Source organism: Sprattus sprattus, assembly GCF_963457725.1.
Source record: "Sprattus sprattus genome assembly, chromosome: 17".
NCBI classification, from domain to species: domain Eukaryota; kingdom Metazoa; phylum Chordata; class Actinopteri; order Clupeiformes; family Clupeidae; genus Sprattus; species Sprattus sprattus.
This window is the reverse complement of record NC_137915.1, coordinates 19,872,039-19,891,780: the sequence shown is the minus strand read 5'-3', so window position 1 is coordinate 19,891,780 and position 19,742 is coordinate 19,872,039. Positions and strand designations below refer to the sequence as shown.

Here is a 19,742-nt window from a genome sequence, read left to right as displayed (position 1 = left end):
ACTGATAATCATGGGAAGCACATAAAGGCTGCTTGTGAACAAGCGCAATGTTAGCTGTCTCTGATGTGCCTCACTGTGCTTGTATATTCACACACACACACACACACACACACACACACCTCCCATGTTCAAATCAGAGCCTCCACAGATCTATATACTTTTTGTGTGTGCGTGTGTGTGTACACATATATGTATGTGTATATGTGTCTGTGTCTGTACCTTCAGTAGTTTCTCTATGCGGCTGAGCAGTGAGGGGATGAGAACGGACTGCAGGTTGCCCAGCTCTGTGGTCCAGGCGGCGAAAGCAGGGATGAACACCTGGTGGGTGGCATTCACAACCCGCTCCGACGGGTCACCCAGGGACAGCAGCATCATCTCAAAGCCCTACACACAGTAACACACACACACACACACACACACAGTTATGCACACACGGTCATTATACACACATGCAACACGTCAAATAGCAATGCTTGCATGCTTAAAAATAAGCAGTCACAATGCTATAAGCAGGAGTATAACAACATTTTAAAGAATATTGTACATTAATCACTGAGATATGAGGTTACAGGCTATTCATCGAAAGATTAAAAATGAATTTAATAGTCATGTTTTCATGTAGGGCACAATGCTCAGTTCTTTAGCAAAATACATAGCTAACGACTCGCATTAGTTAAATGGCCTGTCCTTTCTCCACGAACACCCTTAAGCTGAATGACCATAATGTTTCTCCTTCAGGATTATACACATGCACTGCTGAGGGTTGAAGAGGGAAGGCATGGCGGTAGCACCTTCTGCTCTCTGGCCTCACTGGATTGATTGATTTAATGTTTACCTTAGTTATTAAGCCTAAAGCCCAAAGAAACCCTTCCTTTTAAATAGCTTAAAAACAGCTGCACACCTGGGAGTACTTGTCTGGGTCGTCGATGTAGGCCATGATGATACCCAGGCTCTTGACCACGGCCTCCCGCACCATATCGGCCTTGTCCTCAGCCAGCATCTGCTGCAGCATGGAGAGTACGAGAGAGCTGCGGATCTCCTTCTGCACGCACATGCACACACACACACACACACACACACACACACAGAGAAAAACAAAGGCTGGTGAATGTACTGTCTGTATGCAAATACACACACAAATATGGGCCCCCTACCCACCCCCATGCACACAAAAACACAAACACACACACACACACTTGAGAAGAAGGAACACTTCCCTGTAGGCACAAACAGCGTTGGAGAGGAATGGAATAGCCTACATGTAATGGTGTTACGTATTTACATGTATTTACTTGAGTAATCTACCGGAATGCAAATGACATTTCAGTATACGTGTTCTGTAATCTGTAGTGGAATAGATTTTAAAAGTATCCGTCCCAACATTGTTTGTGTGTACACGTCGGTGCGCACAATTCACACAGGAACCAGACACCCAAACACACAGGCATGCACACACACACACACACACACACACAGGCTTGCACAGCGTACACACACACTTCTGTGAGCTCCCATTGGTTTGAGTGCAGTTGGCCACCCACTGCTCTGAGCCGTGGTCAGGGCGCTGCAGTTGTGTTTTGGGAAGAAGTGCAAGAGCAACACCAGCACACCACTGAGGGCCCTGGCCACCAGCAGGCCTGGCTTTGGTTACAGCAGGCTGCTTAGACTGAACATGGATGGTCCTGCCTACAGCAAACAATCTTACACACACACACGTCCTCACGTGGATGCACATGTGCACACACACACAGATTTACAGTCGTGACATGCATGCACACCCCCACAGCCATAGACCTGGGCGTGCGCGCGCGCACGCACGCACACGCACACGCACACACAGCTTATCAGTGCCCAGAAGAGCATCTGATTAGTGGCAAATGGATTAAAATCAGGAAGTGCAGCTAAAGAGGAACTTGACAGTTTCTACTGGTTTCCCAAATAAATGTTGTTCTCAAACAGCAGGGTTATGATAGCAACCCACTGAGTCATCATAAATCAATCTGCTTCTTCAAGCCCCCCTATTTGATCTGAATTTAACACAAACGTTAATGACTGAAGTGTGTGTGTGTGTGTGTGTGTGTGTGTGTGTGTGTGTGTGTGATACAGAATAAGCAATTAATCTACTGTAGTGCAAAAAGAAAAACAGTCTGGTCTCTCTTTAGTGAAATTAAATAATTAGCTGTGAATGGCGGAGGCCTGCCCAGGTGGTTTAGAGGGGAGGAGTGCGTGCGGGGTGGGAGAGGCACTCACAGGCAGGTAGGGGGCCAGAGCTCCACAGGACTCAGCCACCAGCAACCTCCTCTCTGGATACTTGTGGTTGATCTGTAGGAGAGAGGGGGAGAGGGGGAGAGAGATAGAGCGAGAGATAGAGAGGGAGAGAGAGGGAGAGAAGATGGTAGAGGGAGAGATAGGAAAAGAGAGTGGGAGAGAGAGATAGATAGAGAGAGAGGGAGAGAGAGAGAGAGGAAAAGAGAGTGGGGGAGAGATTGCATTACTGTTTTCTGACTTATGTATGTTCTCATTATGTCTGTTACTGTAACATAATGCTGAGTATATTATTCTAATGTTGTAAATACTAGCTTTGGCAAGACCGCATCTAAACACTCTAATGCTAATTAAGCAACTTTGAATTTGAGCGAGAGGGAGAGAAAGACGAAGCAAAAGTAAGAAGAGGGAAAGGAAGAGAGTGTGTTTGTGCAAAAGAGGGAAAGACAGAGAGACAGAGAGAGAGAAAGAAAGAAAGAAAGAGAGAGTCAATGTGGCATTAAAACCAAAAGGGAGTGATGAGGAAAAGAGACGCAGAGACACAACATGACATTGTCTGTCCCCGCTGCTAAACCGCAGTGTTGCATTCCTTGCTGATCCTGTTGACGGCCACACTGACCCGTCTCCACACTCACCCCCCACCCCCCTCCTTGGTCCTGCTCCATCAACCCTTCTCCCACAACACACCAAAATGGCTGTTTACTTGGCCTTTGCGGCCGCGCCGAATCTAAACAGGTGTAACCGTCTAATTAAATGTGAATGAGTGTCGTCTTTCTGGGAAAGGAGGATTCAGGGTTGCAGTTATGGTTACCAGATCGCTTTAAATGACTCCTAGTGTTCTGTGGAAAAATGTTGACAAACGTAATTACAAACGTGTGTGTGTGTGTGTGTGTTTGTGTGTGTGTGTGTGTGTGTGTGTGTTTGTGTGATTGAGTGTGACCCGTCACAGAGTGGGTGTGCTTGTGCCTTAGACTCGGAGTGTGTGTGTGTGTGTGAGTGTGTGCACCTTTGATTCTGTCTGTCAGTATGTGTGTTCATGTGCATATGTGTGTGTGTGTGTGTGTGTATTTATATTTAGGCATGCCTGTGTGTGTGTGCCTGCGTGTGTCTGTATGCGAGTATGCATTCCTGTGAGTGTGAGTGTGAGTAAAATGTCTGACCTGTTCCCAGCATTGGGGCAGAAGCTCGGCCTCCACACGTGTGGGGCCAACATGCCGGGCGAATGCCACGCAACCAGTCAGGATCATCTGCCTGCAAACACACAGGGGTCAAAGGTCACCAGCAGGACGCTACCAGCCTTGTGTCGAGGGGTGCTGTCTGAAAGGACAGTGGCCCATCGCATCACACAACTCTGTGTTTTACTCAACAATACACACGGTTCGTATTCTCCCTTTCGCGCATTTCAGTTACGCGTATTTTCCCCTAAGCACTCCAGTCACGGCCGCAGCGCTCAACTCCAGAATGGCAGGCTCATGAAAAAGGCATGATTTAGTTCAAATAGAAGTTAACTGAGTCACAACCTCTTATTAACCTTTATTTTGGTTTTCGTAAACAACTTGGAACATGGACTTTTTAAATCTTTCTGCAGCGTGCAGAGCCGATACTGACATAGAGTCGACCGTTTGGGACTTCTCCACGTCATGAAATGGGCGCCCCCCCACTTCCTCTACCTGTGAGTCTCTTTTTAATTAGCTGATCGAGACACAGGAGATTACGCCTCCCCCCTTTGAAGTCAAGGGGATAAAATGCATAAGCTGAACAGTGCGTAGCTGTGTGCTTTTGTTTTGTTTTTGTTACTTCTGTGCATGGGAGAATGCTGCCCTATTGATTTACAAGAGGCCTTGGTATGACGTGATGAAAAGTATATACTGGTATCAGTTTCAATTGTGCCAGTGCCTCATGGGAGCTGGATTGAACCTGTGACCTCGGTCTCGTAGAACCATTAATGTCATGGTGTAGCTCGGTTATAATTAGTATTACAGTAAAAGGTTCATATTTATGGCACTGAGAAAGTTTCCACAGTCATCTGGGAAGTCAGTCTCTGGTTTCATGGACAATGCCATCTCTCTTTATTTCTTTTGGTCTATCTCTCTCTCTCTCTCTCTCTCTCTCTCTCTCACACTCACTCACACACACACACACACACACACACACACACACACACACACACGCACACACATTTTCAGTCACACTGTGAAACAAACTAGACCAGACTGGGCCCTACTCAACACAATTCTAAAGTTGGCCTCCATCTCCCACTTGCATAGAAGGTCTGTCTGTCTGTTCATCACAGAATTTTACCACCGGAAGAGACCCACAAAACACCCCTTAGACACACACACACACACACACACACACACACACACACACACACCTCTGTTCGTCATCCGGCCTCTTGATGAGGTTGAAGAGGATGTGCAGGAGCTGGTCTCTCTCCTTGGGCTCCGGGTGCAGGCAGGCCGTACACAGGATGAGGGGAATCAGCTCCTGAGAGAGGGTAGACAAGAGTCAGTGTGTAACACACACACACACACACACACACACACACAGACACAGACACACACACAGACACACACAGACACACACACACACACACACACACTTGTTGCATGCATAACCCACTTGGCCCGCTTACATAACTGACACCCACATACACACCCCACCAACACCAACGGCAAAGGAGAGCAAGGATGGGAAAAAACAACAAGAGATCTGGCAAGCAGGATAGAACAGAAGGGAAGAAACTTTACGACGACCTCTTTCACAAATGACCCACGCAGACCTACCCATGGCCCCACAAACACCCACAATGCACTGGGGTGGGCCCTGTACAGCACTCTCAGCTCTCCTCTCTCTCGCTGTCCAGCCCTTACCTTGAACTCCGAAGTTACATACATAACGGGTGCTGGAGCTGCATTAAGGGAAACTCCTGTCAACAGTTTGTTTCATTTTTTAAATTTTATTTTTTAAAAAGGAGCCTCAACACTCCAGACTGGGCAGCCTGCCCTTGATCCACACCTCATGGCCAAACATTGGTCACTCTCCCAACCCCTAGAGCCTTGACACGGAGCACAACACACCAGTTCAAAAACAATGTAAAAGCATGGAAGGATAAGGGAAAGCATCAAACAGGAAAACTAGTCAGGTCTAATTTGGCCTGAGAGCACGGACTTGTGTCCTCGTGTTGCCCTGGCTGTGGCTTAAAAAAGTGCACCTTTAACAAATGCCAGAGGGCAAACCTCAGCGGGGGGAGGCGGCGAGAGGGAGAAAAAAACAAGGTGCAAAATAAACCTGTGGCCAAGCTGCCGGGAGGGAGACGCCATGCTTGTTTGGTTCTCCATTTCACTCACTTCACCTAACCTACCTTAGAGGAAGACAGGCCGCCAAATGTCACTGTGAGCAACTTCTCTTTTTCTCTTTTAACAGAGGGACGCGTGTCTGAGGAGCTGCCTCTCTTTTCAGAGGGACGCGTGTCTGAGCAGTAGCCTCTCTTTTCTCTTTTCAGAGGGACGCGTGTCTGAGCAGTAGCCTCTCTTTTCACAGAGGGAAGTAAGATATAACAGATGAACCGATAGACAAAGAGAGAGCCATAGACAGGCAAACAGATATAAATATAGACTGGCAGAGACAGACACACAAACAGACAGACAGCAATAATATGTCATTTTTATGGAGTCAGAAAAAGACAAAAAGCAACTGCAGTAAGGCAGCACCTCTGAGGCCAAGAGAGATAGATAGATGGAAAGAGATGGAGAGAGATAAAGAGTCGGAGAGAAATCATTCAAAGTATTTGGTTTGGCTGCTGGCCAGCTTGAGGTCTGGGCCTCACCCTGTCCCTGCTACTGTCGGAGCTGGGAGCTAATGCACATCTCAACACCAGTACAGCCACATGAGCTATGGGACAGCGCCACATGCTGTGTGTGTGTGTGTGTGTGTGTGTGTGTGTGTGTGTGTGGGGCTTACGTTTTATTCCTTTGTTTGTTTGTTTTCAGATCAATTACCTCCCAACTACAGGGACTAGTAAAAGCAGCTGTACGCGAAAACGTCTCGGTTACTTACGTAACCTCGGTTCCTTTAGTCGGAACCGTAGACAGTACAGATGGGACGTGACATCGTCACGGCTCCAATTCGAATACACTATTCATTCACGCCGGAAGGCTGAAATATGTCAATCATCTCCTGAGCCCGCCCCCTCAGGAGCGCATATAAAAGGCAGCGCTTGACATATGATCACCCTCTTGGACAATTTTGAGCGTAACATAAGAACACACCCACTCCAAGAAGAATGGACACTGTACACGCAAACTTTGTACTGTCTACGGTTCCGACTAAAGGAACCGAGGTTACGTAAGTAACCGAGACGTTCCTTGTCGTAGTAACCTACGACAGTACAGATGGGACCGTATCCCTTCACGCGTGAAAAATACAGTGTCAATCAGCCTTGACCAGCTCCTCGTATTTCTGACCTCCCAAGAGGCACACACGGCAGCTGGTGGTTAACGGTTCATCTGCGTTTGACCATAAAAGCTAATGAACACGTAGTATATATTTTTAATAACCATTCCATGTAGACTACAACGATTTCCAATCGTATGTCTACACGATATCCCCATATACCGGAATGTCAGCATTTAACCATGAAAAAGGACTGACACCCGTTCATATTTAAGAAACCATTCACAGGCTCTGCGGGGCTATTGAATTTTCAGCGTGCAAGACCCCCTGCAAGAAGGAGGGGGTCGACACATCTAACATATAGAATCTTATGAAGGTGTGGCGAGAATTCCAACTCGCAGCCTTACATATTTCCTCGACTGAGACGCCTTTCAACAAGGCCCAGGAGGAAGCAACTCCCCGAGTGGAGTGCGCACGCAACTTCACTGGGGGCTCTAAGGATAAACTCTTATAAGACAAAACGATAGCCTCCACTATCCAACGGGAAAGGCTCGGTTTTGAAAGAGGTCTGCCCCTTGCCTGTGCGCCAAAGCAGACAAACAGCTGGTCAGTTTTTCTGAAAGCACTCGTGCGCTCCGTATAACATCGGAGAGCGCGCACTGGGCATAGTTTATTCAGGCGCTCCTCATCCGCTGAAGCGAAAGGAGGAGGCGAAAACACTGCCAATTCAATTACTTGGTTGCGAAAAGGAGTTGAAACCACCTTGGGTGTGTAGGCAGCATTAGGTCGCATAACCACTTTATCACCAGCGATCGCGAACTGAAGGCAAGATGCGCTGACTGACAGAGCGCGCAAATCGCCCACGCGCTTGGCTGACACAAGGGCCAGTAAAAGCGCAGTTTTAAAAGAGACAAATTTCATGTCTACCTCCTCAAGGGGCTCGAACGGAGGCCCTGTAAGAGCGCGTAAAACCACCAGTAGATCCCATGAGGGCACCAAGTGCCTATCAGGCACTCTGAGACGCCTCACGCCAGCCATAAAGCGTGACGTTAAAGGGTGATTACCTGGGGTTTTACCATTGATGCCTGCATGACAGGCTGAAATAGCCGCCAGGTAAACTTTGAGAGTGGAAGCAGCCTTCCCCTCGTCAAACAAATGCTGCAGGAATTCTAAAATGACGCTCAAAGCGCAGTTGATGGAGTCGTACTGACGCGCGACACACCATTGATCAAACCTGCGCCACTTCAGCGTATAGAGGGACCGTGTCGACAGAGCCCGAGCACTCTGTATCGTGGACACCACTGCATCAGACAGACCCGAAGCTATGAGCCTGCTCCTTTCAGGTGCCAGGCACTGAGCCGCCACAGCTCCGGTCGTGGATGCCATATCGTGCCGTGCGCCTGCGTCAGGAGATCCCTCCGTAGAGGTAGCACCCAGGGAGGCCGCACTGACATCCTGTAGAGATCTGCGCACCATGGTCGATTGGGCCAATGGGGAGCTACTAATATTAATTCTCTGCCCTCGTCCATTATCCTGCTCAGCACCTGCTGAAGGAGAGGGATCGGGGGAAAAGCGTAAAGACGCCTGTTCGGCCATTGGTGGCCCAGCGCGTCCACACCTAATGGGGGGTTGTCTCCCCCCAGCGAGAACCAGAGAGGGCAGCAGGTGTTTTCCCTGTTGGCAAACAGGTCCACCTGAGCCCTGTGAAAACGCAGCCAGATCTGTTCGATCACTTGAGGGTGCAGACACCAGTCTGCCGCCCGTGGATTGCCCCTCGACAACAAGTCCGCGCCCCAGTTGAGGTGGCCCGGAACATGAACTGCTCTGAGGGAACTGATGCGAGTTGCCGCCCACATGAGCAGGCGGGTTGCCAGGTGATGCAGAGTCGGCGACCGAACACCCCCTTGGCGATTGATATAGGCGATCGCTGACGTGTTGTCTGTCCTGACTAGTACGTGCTGACCGTTTAACATGGGCAGAAAGTGCTGCAGCGCCAGGAAAATCGTCTTGAGTTCTAAGACATTTATGTGTGACTCGGCCTCCGTCGCAGACCAGAGGCCGTTCACTGATTTCCCCTCGCAGATCGCTCCCCACCCTGTCGTGGAAGCGTCTGTGGTTATCACTAAGCGACGTGTCACTATGCCCATCGGCGCTGCCGCCGTGAGGAAGTGTGGCGTTCTCCAGATCGCCAGTGCTTTCAGGCACCTGGCATCTACTGTCACTCTCTCGTAACTGTTCCTGGCGGGACTGAGTTTCAGAGAGAGGTACCACGATTGGAAGGGCCGTGCGTGTAGCATTCCGAGAGGTAACGCTATAGCGGCCGAAGCCATCATCCCCATTAGTCTTTGGCAAAGAAGGGATGAGACTTTCTTTTTCAGTTTGAACTGACTCACACACGACCTGATTGCCTCTATTCTTCCATGAGATAACCCAACCGTCATAGAGGTGGAGTTTAAATCCATGCCTAGAAAGAGAGCGGATTGACTGGGAATTAAGACGCTTTTGTCTCTGTTCACCACGAAGCCCAGACGATGTAGGTGCAACACCACTAGATGGCACTCCTGCAACGCCGCTTCTTTTGACTTTGAGCAAATGAGCCAGTCGTCTAAGTAATTGTGAATACGCAAGCCTTGTCTCCGCAAAGGGGCGATGGCTGCTTCTACGCATTTCGTGAATACCCTTGGTGCCAGAGCTAGACCGAAAGGCAGCGCGCAGAACTGATATGCCTTCCCTCCGAACGCAAACCTCAGAAACTGTCGGTGTCTGGGGTGGATCGGGATATGGAAGTATGCGTCTTTTAGATCGATGGAGGTGAACCAATCTCCTGATCTTATGTACTGAATCAATAGACGAGGGGTCAGCATTCTGAATTTCATCGTCATGAGAGCTTTGTTCAGAATACGGAGGTCTAAGATCGGTCGATATTTTCCGTCCTTTTTTGGAACTAGAAAATAGCGACTGAAAAACCCCCTGTTCTCGTCTCCGAGCGGAACAGACTGAATAGCTCCTTTTCTCAGGAGGGAGTCTATTTCCTCCTGTAGGAAGACCGCTTGATGCCGTGGCACTATCGTTTGAACTACGCCCCTGAACCTTGGGGGGGGGGCGGGCAAACTGGAGCGTATAACCCACTGAAATGGTTTTTAGAACCCAGGGTGACACTGCGCATGCGCGCCAGCTCTCCACACAACCGTGCAGGTTGGGCCGAGAGAGAAACAATAGGTCGAGCACTAGCTCGCTCATATTCAATCTGATTAAGTCTAGATCTGTGCCCGCTCCGACTGAGGAGGGGGACGAGATCTGGGGTTGCCCCCTCAGTTTGAATAAAAAATGTGTGATGTGCAGTGGGGACACTGCGGGGGGAGTTACATTTACATGTCGAAGCGCTGTGCCTAAAGGGACAGTTGGGACAGATATATTTTGTGTTGGTGTAACATGACAAACCGTTGCTGGCATGAGTTTTGCATGCGAGTATCGGGCCAATTTCCCTGGTGGTGAGGATTCCACCTCTCCCCCTCTCCTCTTCTTCAGCCTTGGATCAGGAGGCAGGAGAGAATCCGCGACCTTTACCACGCTTGGCAGCCTTCTGGTGTGGGGCGTGGGGTGCGCTCTGCGTCTGGCGCGGAGCAGGCTGATGCGAGTCGGGCTGCTCCGAGAGACGGAAGGGGTGTCTGTGCCATCCACGGCGAGCCTGCACCTTAGCTGGTGGAGGCGCTGGTGAGCGGAAGCCGCTGCGCTTGGACCCCGTGGCTGGTGTCGCCTGATCAGAAGAGCGTTGGTCAGAGGTAGAGCGTGGCATCCAGGCTCGGAAAGCCTCGCTGCTCTTCTTTTCTGCCTCAAACTGGGCGGCCATCGTTTCCACGGACTCACCGAAGATCCCGTCGGTGGTGAGTGGCGAGTCTAGGAGAGGAGCCTTTTCTTTGTCGCTGAGCCTCGCCAGAGACAGCCAGAGCGAGCGAAGAGTCGCGACAGAGGCGCCCATGACTCTCCCTTGTGCCTGCGCTGTGCAGCGGGTAAGGCGGAGAGAGAGGTCAGTAGCCCGGCGCAGCTCGGATACCACCTGGTGTTCGCCTCCCAACGACGCGGCTAGCTCAGTAAGCAGCCTTGCTTGATAGCGCTGCAGGAGAGCAGAGGTGTTGGTGGAGCAGGCGGCTTGCCCAGCCGCCAGGTACGCCTTCTCAGCCAACGAAGCCTGGTGACGGGAAACCCGGGACGGCAGGGTGGGCTTTTGGCCGAGACGCGCTGTGGGAGCAGAGGGCGAGAGGTATGCAGCCACCGCGTCTTCTACCTGAGGGACGGAGAGGTAGCCGCTCTCCTTTGCCTGGTCGAGGTGGAGGTAGGCGGCGAAGCCTGGGACCGGAGCCCGTCCAGAATAGGGTGTGGCCCAGGTCGCTGTGTGCTCTCTGTGCACCTCCGCGAAGAAGGGGAGGGGGCTGGGAGCTGAGGCTGGAGGGCCGCCGTAGAACTCGCCGTCCAGCAGGGAAGGCTGCACGACGGGAGGTGACGGGAGAGGGAGACCGAGGTAGGTCGCAGCCCTCAGCGCCACCTCGTGCAGTTGTTGGCCCAGGGTCCTGGAGGTGACGGGCAGCTGCTCGGTCACGTCCATCTCCTCGCTCTCATCCGAGAGCTCCTCGAGTTCGGGCAGGCTCTCGGTGTCCAGTCCGAAATCCAGCTCGAGGGCAGGCAACTCCTCGAAGCAGGAGGGCAGTTCCACCGCCTCGCGGTCCTCGGCCACCAGTGGGGCGAGGGGAGGTATGGGCGAGTGGGAAGGGCTAGCGGATGAGGCAACGGCACGAGGGCGGTTGCCACACACTACGCTGCTGGAAGCCGACGGAGCACGAGGGCCGAGTGGGGGAGCCCCCCCAGTCGGCGCTGGAGTACTCGCACCAGAGCCGCTGCGTTGCCAGAACGCATGGCGCTTCCTGACTCTGGCCAAATCCATTTTGGCACAGAGTTCACACGCGGGGTCGTCTTCACCAAGGGCAGCAGCTGCGTGGTCCTTGCCCAGGCAGCGAAGGCACATGCGGTGACGGTCCCCCTTCTCTCTGGCGTGCCCGCAGTCCGGGTACACCTGTTTGGAGGACATAACTGTAGAAAACAGAAATTAGTGCGAGTGAAGTAAAGTAACAAGCACTTAGCAGGTGATTAGCAAGCTAGTCAGCGACTGGCTAGTAACACGTTACAATACAGCGACTCGACAGAATAGCAGAATAAAACAAGCCAATAAACTCGTTGCACCCAGAGCTAGTGAAAGGGGAAAACCCAACTCACCGGCTACAAAGAGTTTTAAGCACACGAGGATAAATTAGCAAGTAGCAAAATTTTCGAGCGTAACGAAGAGTGAGGTTAGGTACGGATACCTAACGTCGAAATTGGAAAAGAGGGTGATCATATGTCAAGCGCTGCCTTTTATATGCGCTCCTGAGGGGGCGGGCTCAGGAGATGATTGACATATTTCAGCCTTCCGGCGTGAATGAATAGTGTATTCGAATTGGAGCCGTGACGATGTCACGTCCCATCTGTACTGTCGTAGGTTACTACGACAAGGAACTATGATCTGGAAAGCACTTACCCGCAGGGTGCAGACAAGGATTGTGTTTAATGCAAACACACTAAAATCCCTACAGCTTCCCAAGCACTGCCTTGCAGGCCTCCTACTGCCTTGCGCAACAATAACTCCAGAACTGTACACTTCTGAATCCCCCATTCTGGGCAAACCAATGGGCTTTAATTTCGCCCTCTGGACCCCCCACCCCTTATCCTCTCTAACCACACCAGACCCTAAACTGTTGAAATTACATATCATAACAACCATCCATCATGGTCATTTTGACAAGCAGTCTATTCCCCTCTTCCCTATCACTTTAGTGCTGGGCTTGAGCAAACGTTTCCCACCACATGGTCGAGTGAGGGGGAGCTTAAACACTTCCAAGTAGCAGCAATTCTATGGCTTTGGCAGGTGTGTGACAAGGCCTGGTGGTATATCCAAGATCTTTTGTTCTTACCCAACCACCCCTCCACACCACCCCCACGCGCCCTGCTGTCCTGTCGTTGGAGGTTAAGTGCTTTGGGTGTGCCCTTGGACTGGAAAAGGAGCCGCAATGAAACAGTAGGAGTAAATACACGAAGAGGGAGAGCGAGGAAGGCAGGAGAGGGGGAGTAGAAAGTGGAGGAGGATAAGGTGATGGTGGTGGTGATGGTGGCAGAGGCAGGTACAGACCTAACAGTCATGATTAACAGATAAAGCTCAAAGTCCGCGGGCAGGAATGAGGAAAGTGGGCTGCTCTGTGCACAGTTTGTTTTCTTAAAGGTTCTGGAGGGTGGCCAGACTCCACTAAACTGTCAGTGTGACCGTAAAAAAAACAAAGCTATGCAAATCAGACAGAGAGAGAGACAGAGAGAGAGAGAGAGAGAGACTCTTTCAGCCCTAAGCACAACCACAGGCCTGTTCTCACCAGGTGATGGGACCAGGGTGTTGGCACATATGTGTCTGTGCGTACACTTGTGTTTGTGTGTTTGTGTGTTTGTGTGTGTGTGTGTGTGAGAGTACATATGTGTGTGTATGTGTTTCTACAGGACATGACATGTGTTTGTTACTAAAACGATGTCTGATTGCCAACTTCACATTTGTGGGGCAACAAAAGCAACATTACCCCGGACGGAACCTGCTCATTACCCCCAACGGTTTCCCCCAAGCAAAACGATTGTGAAACACTTTGCTGAAAAGTATCATGTTAAAGTAGTTTACGTGCAATTGGTTGCACTGCTCATAGTGCATTAACTTCCTACTTACTTACATTGTCCCAAAATTAGTTGTTTTATTTCCAGCTTCACTGTACTGTTATCTTCAGTAAATGAATAACAAACCACACACAAAATGGTGTTTTTAGTCTTATGAGAAATGAGGGACGCTGGGTCATTGAGGGCAAGTCTCAGCTGTGAGAACCACGGTTCTACTGAACGCTGTAGAAACACGAGAAACACAAACCACACACTACTCAGCATTATTAGTGGAGATTTACAGCAGGAAAAGGAAGCCCAGAGTGGTCTGCTTGTTACTGTTCCTGCAATTGCTGCACACAGAAACCTCAGCCGTTTTTAACACACACACACACACACACACACACACACACACACACACACACACACACACACACACAGACACACAGACACACAGACACACGCACAGACGCGCACACATGCACGAACACGTGCACACACAGCCAAACACGCGCACACGCACAATCACACGAACAAACACACACACACAAAGCCTCAGGAGCTGAGGTGAAATGTATAAGTTTGCTCTTTTAGTGCCTTCAGTGAAGCGATGGCAGATCCAGCCAATGGGAAGCCAAGTGGAAGGAGAGATGGACATGGACTGTTGAGCACATACACAGACGGGCATGGGTGGGTGGGGTGAGGATGGGAAGGGGGTAAGAGGGGTGGCGCGGGCGCAGCCTGGGGGGGGGGGTAAGAAGATGCTGAAAGCGTGCCGATGCGATCCACTCACCTGACACAGGTGTGCAACCATTCTCTGGAAGCAGAGAGGCATGCATGAAAGCGAGAGAATGTGTGAAAACAAACGAAGAAAAAGAATCAAAAGGACACCAATGTACAGTGGAGGAGGAGGAGGAGAGGTAGGGAGAAATGAGTATCGGTGTGAGAAACAAAACAAAAAAAAAACAGTCCAACTTGACAATGCTGATATCCAAACAAAAGAGAGAAGCAGCCACAGTGGACCGGACAGCCATAATGGAAAGTGGGGTGGGGTGGGGTGGGGTGGGGTGGGGTGGGGTATTGAGTGGAAGGGAACACAGGAGGGACAAACCTCTCGCTTAGCCAGCAGGACGTTGGGGACGATGTGAGGTAGGCAGCGGCCCAGCATCAGCATCACACTCTCCTCACTGTCTGCGATACGGGACACCTGCAACGCGCACACGCACACACACACACACACACACACACACACACACACACACACACACACACACACACACACTTACAGGGAGCTTTAGCTATCAGTGATTAAAAATGAGCTCCCCCACCCCCAGCACAAACATGTAGTCCCCCCAGCTTACATCCACCCTGTCCAAGCATGTTGTGGTGGTGATGACAGGGGGTGTGTGTGTGTTTTGTGTGTGCGTGTGTGTGTGTGTGTGTGTGTGTGTGTGTGTGTGTGTGTGTGTGAGTGAAACCGGAGCGTCCGTCACTTACCTCTGAGCCGAGGCGACTGTCAGCAGACATCCGACAGAAGGACAAAAGCGCCTGTTGAAAGGCAGGAGACAACTTCCTGTCAGGGGCACAAGCAACAAATAAATAAATAACCAACCAAAACAAAACAAACAAACAAGCAAGACTTTACAATCTTCCACAGGACAGGCATGAAACAAAAACAGGATTTTACAGGCCCCTCAGCAGCCAGGCACAGCTCCATTTATGAATGCAATTTCCCTCCTATAAAGAGGATCTGAAGTTTAAAGTGCTGACACTGCTGCAAGTGCAAAAGGAGGTCAAATACTTGAGCAAATCCACATCTACTGTCGCTAGTTTCCCCCTCTAGCCAGATGGCAAAGGTGATGACACTCTGAATAAGTTGCAGGGTCAGTAGGAGAGCCCTGGCATGGCAGAGCACTGCCAGCCCGGTGCATCTGCTCAAGGTACCATCCTGCCCCCTAGTGGACAATCGATGGAACAAATCACACACCACCTAGTGGCAAAATTACACTTCATGATTCTGTAGCCCTATAAGATTTAATAAACTGTTTTTCTTTACAATTAATGTCTGAGGCAGAGAACTGCTTTACTTCACATGTAAGCTGGACAAACTATACTGTGTGGTTAGAGACCTGTGTTTCAAAATACTTTTTGGTACAATTTGGTGTGATTCGAACTTTATGGATGATGATTTCCCATCATCTCCTTGAGAGTCTTTGTCTCTACCTAGTAAACATGTGGTTGATTTAAAGTGCAACGTAACTTCAAAGTACAAATCTATACATCAGGTTGCAATGACTACACACAGCAGATTGAGATAGATGTGTGTGTGTGTGTGTGTGTGAGAGAGAAGTTTTCACCTATTGGGCCGGTCTAATTGGACGGGCTCTTTGCTGTAGGGCGGCTGGCTTTTTAATTTGCTGTGGCGGGGCGTGGCCGGGGCAGGAGCAGAGGCGGGGTTAGCGCTGGCGTCCTTCCCCTCCTCTCGCTCAGTCACACCCCGGATGTCCAGATACTGCCCGTTGTCCAGCGACGCCCGGTCCTCCACCGAGTCCAACCTGGACTGACCCGTCTCCATGGTAACGGACAGCGGGGTCGAGACATTCTTTTTTAGCTCCTGGATCTCACTGCAAATAAACCGCTTGGGTCAGCACACTTTTCATGTCTACCTGAAAGGTTCCGCCGGCTTATAAAGGTCACTTGAAGATGAAAGGAATGGATTAAAAATTAAAAGAAAAAGACTAAGAGAGAGAGAGAGAGAGAGACAGAGAGATAGATAGGTAGATAGATAGATAGATAGATAGATAGATAAAGAGAGAGGGGAGCGCTTCACCAGAGAAGCATAGTCAACTCTGGGCTGATACAATGAATAACTGTCAGGCTGTGAGTGCTAGTCCTTGTAGTTGAGTGTGTGTCTGTGATTGTGTGTGTGTGTGGTTGTGTGTGTGTGTGTGTGTGTCTCTCTGTTATGAATGCCTGCTCTGATTAGTGTCCTGCAGAGCTGGACCCTTAAGAGGCCTTCAACCTTGGCTTGTCACAGAGAGTCTAAAAGACATACTGGTGGTGAGGCTTTTTTTGGCTTTCAGCTTCAGAGTAATTTTCAGTTTTGAGTTCTAAGTAATGAGGTTAGCTCCAGTGTTGCCTGGAAAGGTTTCTCTATGTGGACGACACTCAATGCAAAATGGGGATTTTTTTTTTCAGGACACTTTAAGAAACCTAAAAGACTAGAGTTTCTGAGTTAAAAACTCTACACAGGTCCTTCAGGGTTTTTAAAGAACCACTGCAGAACCTTTGAAGGTGGAGGTGAGGGAGACAGCAGTACCTTTGCAGTTTCTTGATCTGCTCGGCCAGGGTCTGCTTCTCGTTGTTTAAAAGGCTGATCTGGTACTCCAGCTCCTCTACTACCTCTGTTTGCTGATGGGAGATAAAAAGAAAGAAAGAAAGAAAGAAAGGAGATAGAATGAGAGAGAGAGAGAGAGAGAGAGAGAGAGAGAGAGAGAGAGAGAGATAGAGAGCGAGATCAGCTACTTTTGCTAGTTACTGTTGTGAAGGTACCGGCCAGTCGTAAGAGATGTTCTTGTCTTGAGACCTTTAGCATTGAGCTGGGGCTAATACATTGTGTACCTCCTCTTTAACTGCACACAAGTGCTTTGTATTCCCATACACTGTCACAAGTGGCATCAGATCCTAACAGGTGCTTTGCATCACCACAGATCTACAAGCGTAGTACCTATGAGAGAAGCTCTAATGAAGAAGTTATATATTGTACTCTCACACTAAATTGAATTTACAAGCGTAGTACTTATGAGAGAGGTTCTAATGAAAAGGTTATTTATTGTACTCTCACACTAAATTCTTGCTTAGTGTGGAAATGCATGGTCAACATCAACAGTATGCCCATCATGCTCATGTTAGCTCACCTGTATGGTTTCAGTTTTCTGCATGGGCTGCTGGGAAATGTAGTCCCCACCAAGTTCCCCGGCCTCCACACCTACAGCCACATCCACCGTCTCCCTGAGAGACAACATGCTGTTGCCACAGTTACGGTACAGCTGAACGAGATCGGGGGGCTTTGGAATGTTCAATCCCACGTCATCCCATAACTCAAAGTCCTGACCCAAAGAGAAAGTTAAGAACAGTTAAGTTAAAAGAGTTCTCCTAAGACAGCAACTCCCATTTCCAATCAATTGCTAAGAAAGAGTTGCATGGATCAAAATTCATCCTTTACCTGGTCATCATTTTCATCAGAAAATGTTATGGCAGATAACTTGTATTCATTCTTCAATAAATATTCATTCACTAAAAAATTTAAGGCTCTTTTCTCAAGAGAGCGGATGGGTTCCTGTAAAGACACAGCAAAGAAACAATTGAAACTCCATAGGGATTTAGTTTTGGTAACAAAACAAACAAACTCAAATCTAGTTAAAATACTAATCCAAATCATATCATGTGTAACACTTGTAACACATAGGTCATGCCACATCCAATGTAGTCCGACAGACCTGAATTTCAGGGCTGGATTTGAAGTTTTTTCGCTCCTGGGAGGGATTGTCACACTCTAGAGGGGAAAAGCAGGGGATAAAAAAGGGAGAGAGAGTTACTGACTTCTTCTTCCTCAGGACAGGAGGGAAGGTCTCCGGAGTAAGAGGAGCTCCCGGAGCACAATGGAGAGAGAGAGAGAGCGAGAGAGAAAGAGAACATATTAAAGTACGCCACCTGCTGCCTGAGTCAAGTTGGCGCGCAGAGCCTGAATGGTCTCCTTGGCTTTCCGTAGTTCAAACTCCAGGACTGGACAGGGAGGGAGGGAGGGGGGGGGGGGGTTCACACACAGATACACACACACACACAAACACACACACACACACACACACACACACACACACACGCACACGCACACGCACACGCACGCACACACACACACACACACACGCACACACACGCAAACAGACGCACACACACACACACACGGTCACACACACACAGGCATCCAACCGGGGAAAAGGGAACGAAGAAACAAAACAAGGAAACACAAAAGTAACAAGGATGGCCATGATGAACTCAAACTGAAAAATCAACAAGTATTCTGAAGAAGCTGGAGCAGAAAGAGAGAGAGAATAAATGAACAAACAAATAAACAAACACGAACTAGCATGCAAACCATGGACCTAATGAACACATGCAGCAGAGGTAGCTTGGAAAGCTGGCAAGAGGAAAATCCATGCACAGCTTTGCAGTCAAAACAAAGCTAGCTGTCTGACCAAGGATTTTACACTTCTTTTCCAGGATATGCAAATTTGACAAAAGAAAAAAAACGCAACAAAAAGAGTTCAAATTGTGCCTGAGAATTGGCCCTCAAAGTCACATTTATTTTACAAATGCAGAATTGCCCACAATATCAAATAGTTGAAGACCAACAATCATTTAAAACCAACAATAAAAAATGTGAGGGCTTTTAGAAATAAAAGAACTTAAGTATATGAGGTCTGCAATACAGGGCCATTAGTGTGTTAGCTAGCCCCTGATGCATCTATACAGCAACAATTTAGTGTGTTTTAGACACAGTAGATCAAGGTGACGTAGAGTCCTCATAGCTAATGGTTCAAGCTTTGGATTTAGCTTATAACATATGTATATAGTCAGGCTGAAGAGCAGCACATGACTTTTCTTTCTACAAAAAGGAGCTGAAACACACTTCTGCATGGAGTAGGCAGCAGCAATCCTGCTAGCTCTCAAACGCATGTTCATTCAAAAAAAAATATAGAAAAAAGAAAACACTGGAGAAACATGGATAGCAGAAGACACGTTGCATGGTGTGCACTAGTGACTCTTCGACCTTTGCCGAATAGGGCGGTGGGCGAAACGGTACTCGCTCACTGAACAGTCCATGGTTTCTGAGCCCAGATCATGGAAAGACAGTGAGTCACCTCTCCGTCTACGGAGAGACCCACAGGGTTCCCTGCAACCCCCCAAAAGAGCACCAATCAAAATAGAAAGGTGAAGATACGGTGTGGTGGCCTTGCAGGTTTGCCAAGAGGTCAGAAGTGCACGCGATGCAAGCTCAACAAATGGCACAACTTAAGAACAAGCAAGAACTTGTAAAAGGAAAAAGGAAAAAGCAAAAGAAACGGAGGAGGGGGATATGTGCTAGCCTGGATGGCTGTGTGGTCCAGTGGTTTGGCAAAAGCATCACTGGGGTTGATAAACATCAGAAAGCCAGAAAAACCCAGAGTCAGACAGCGGCCAAACGCTCGAGCGGTGGGGCTCCCTCTGCTGCATGGTTCCTGGAGTAACCTGCTGCTTACCCATCAGGGTCTAACAGCTAACACCCTCAACTTTTCACTTTACTTCGCTGTATTTGAATTTTTGGA

At 49.2% G+C, this 19,742-nt stretch overlaps 1 protein-coding gene across 3 annotated transcripts in view; it reads right to left on the bottom strand.

Moving 5' to 3' along the window:
- relch (RAB11 binding and LisH domain, coiled-coil and HEAT repeat containing) overlaps window positions 1-19,742 on the bottom strand; it is a gene marked incomplete at its 5' end in the record, with an annotated part of 44,020 nt that overhangs the window by 17,816 nt on the left and 6,462 nt on the right. Inside the window, 14 exons of one of the 3 annotated variants that reach the window (XM_080854933.1) lie at window positions 220-384; window positions 902-1,042; window positions 2,251-2,322; window positions 3,426-3,516; window positions 4,640-4,752; window positions 14,171-14,194; window positions 14,489-14,584; window positions 14,875-14,950; window positions 15,735-16,001; window positions 16,697-16,788; window positions 17,295-17,486; window positions 17,603-17,716; window positions 17,877-17,932; window positions 18,091-18,162. In XM_080854933.1, the coding sequence (XP_080711059.1) occupies window positions 220-384; window positions 902-1,042; window positions 2,251-2,322; window positions 3,426-3,516; window positions 4,640-4,752; window positions 14,171-14,194; window positions 14,489-14,584; window positions 14,875-14,950; window positions 15,735-16,001; window positions 16,697-16,788; window positions 17,295-17,486; window positions 17,603-17,716; window positions 17,877-17,932; window positions 18,091-18,162 (1,571 nt within the window). The remainder of the gene's footprint in view (window positions 1-219; window positions 385-901; window positions 1,043-2,250; window positions 2,323-3,425; window positions 3,517-4,639; window positions 4,753-14,170; window positions 14,195-14,488; window positions 14,585-14,874; window positions 14,951-15,734; window positions 16,002-16,696; window positions 16,789-17,294; window positions 17,487-17,602; window positions 17,717-17,876; window positions 17,933-18,090; window positions 18,163-19,742) is intronic. The other 2 variants (XM_080854934.1, XM_080854935.1) reach the window with 2 other exon arrangements.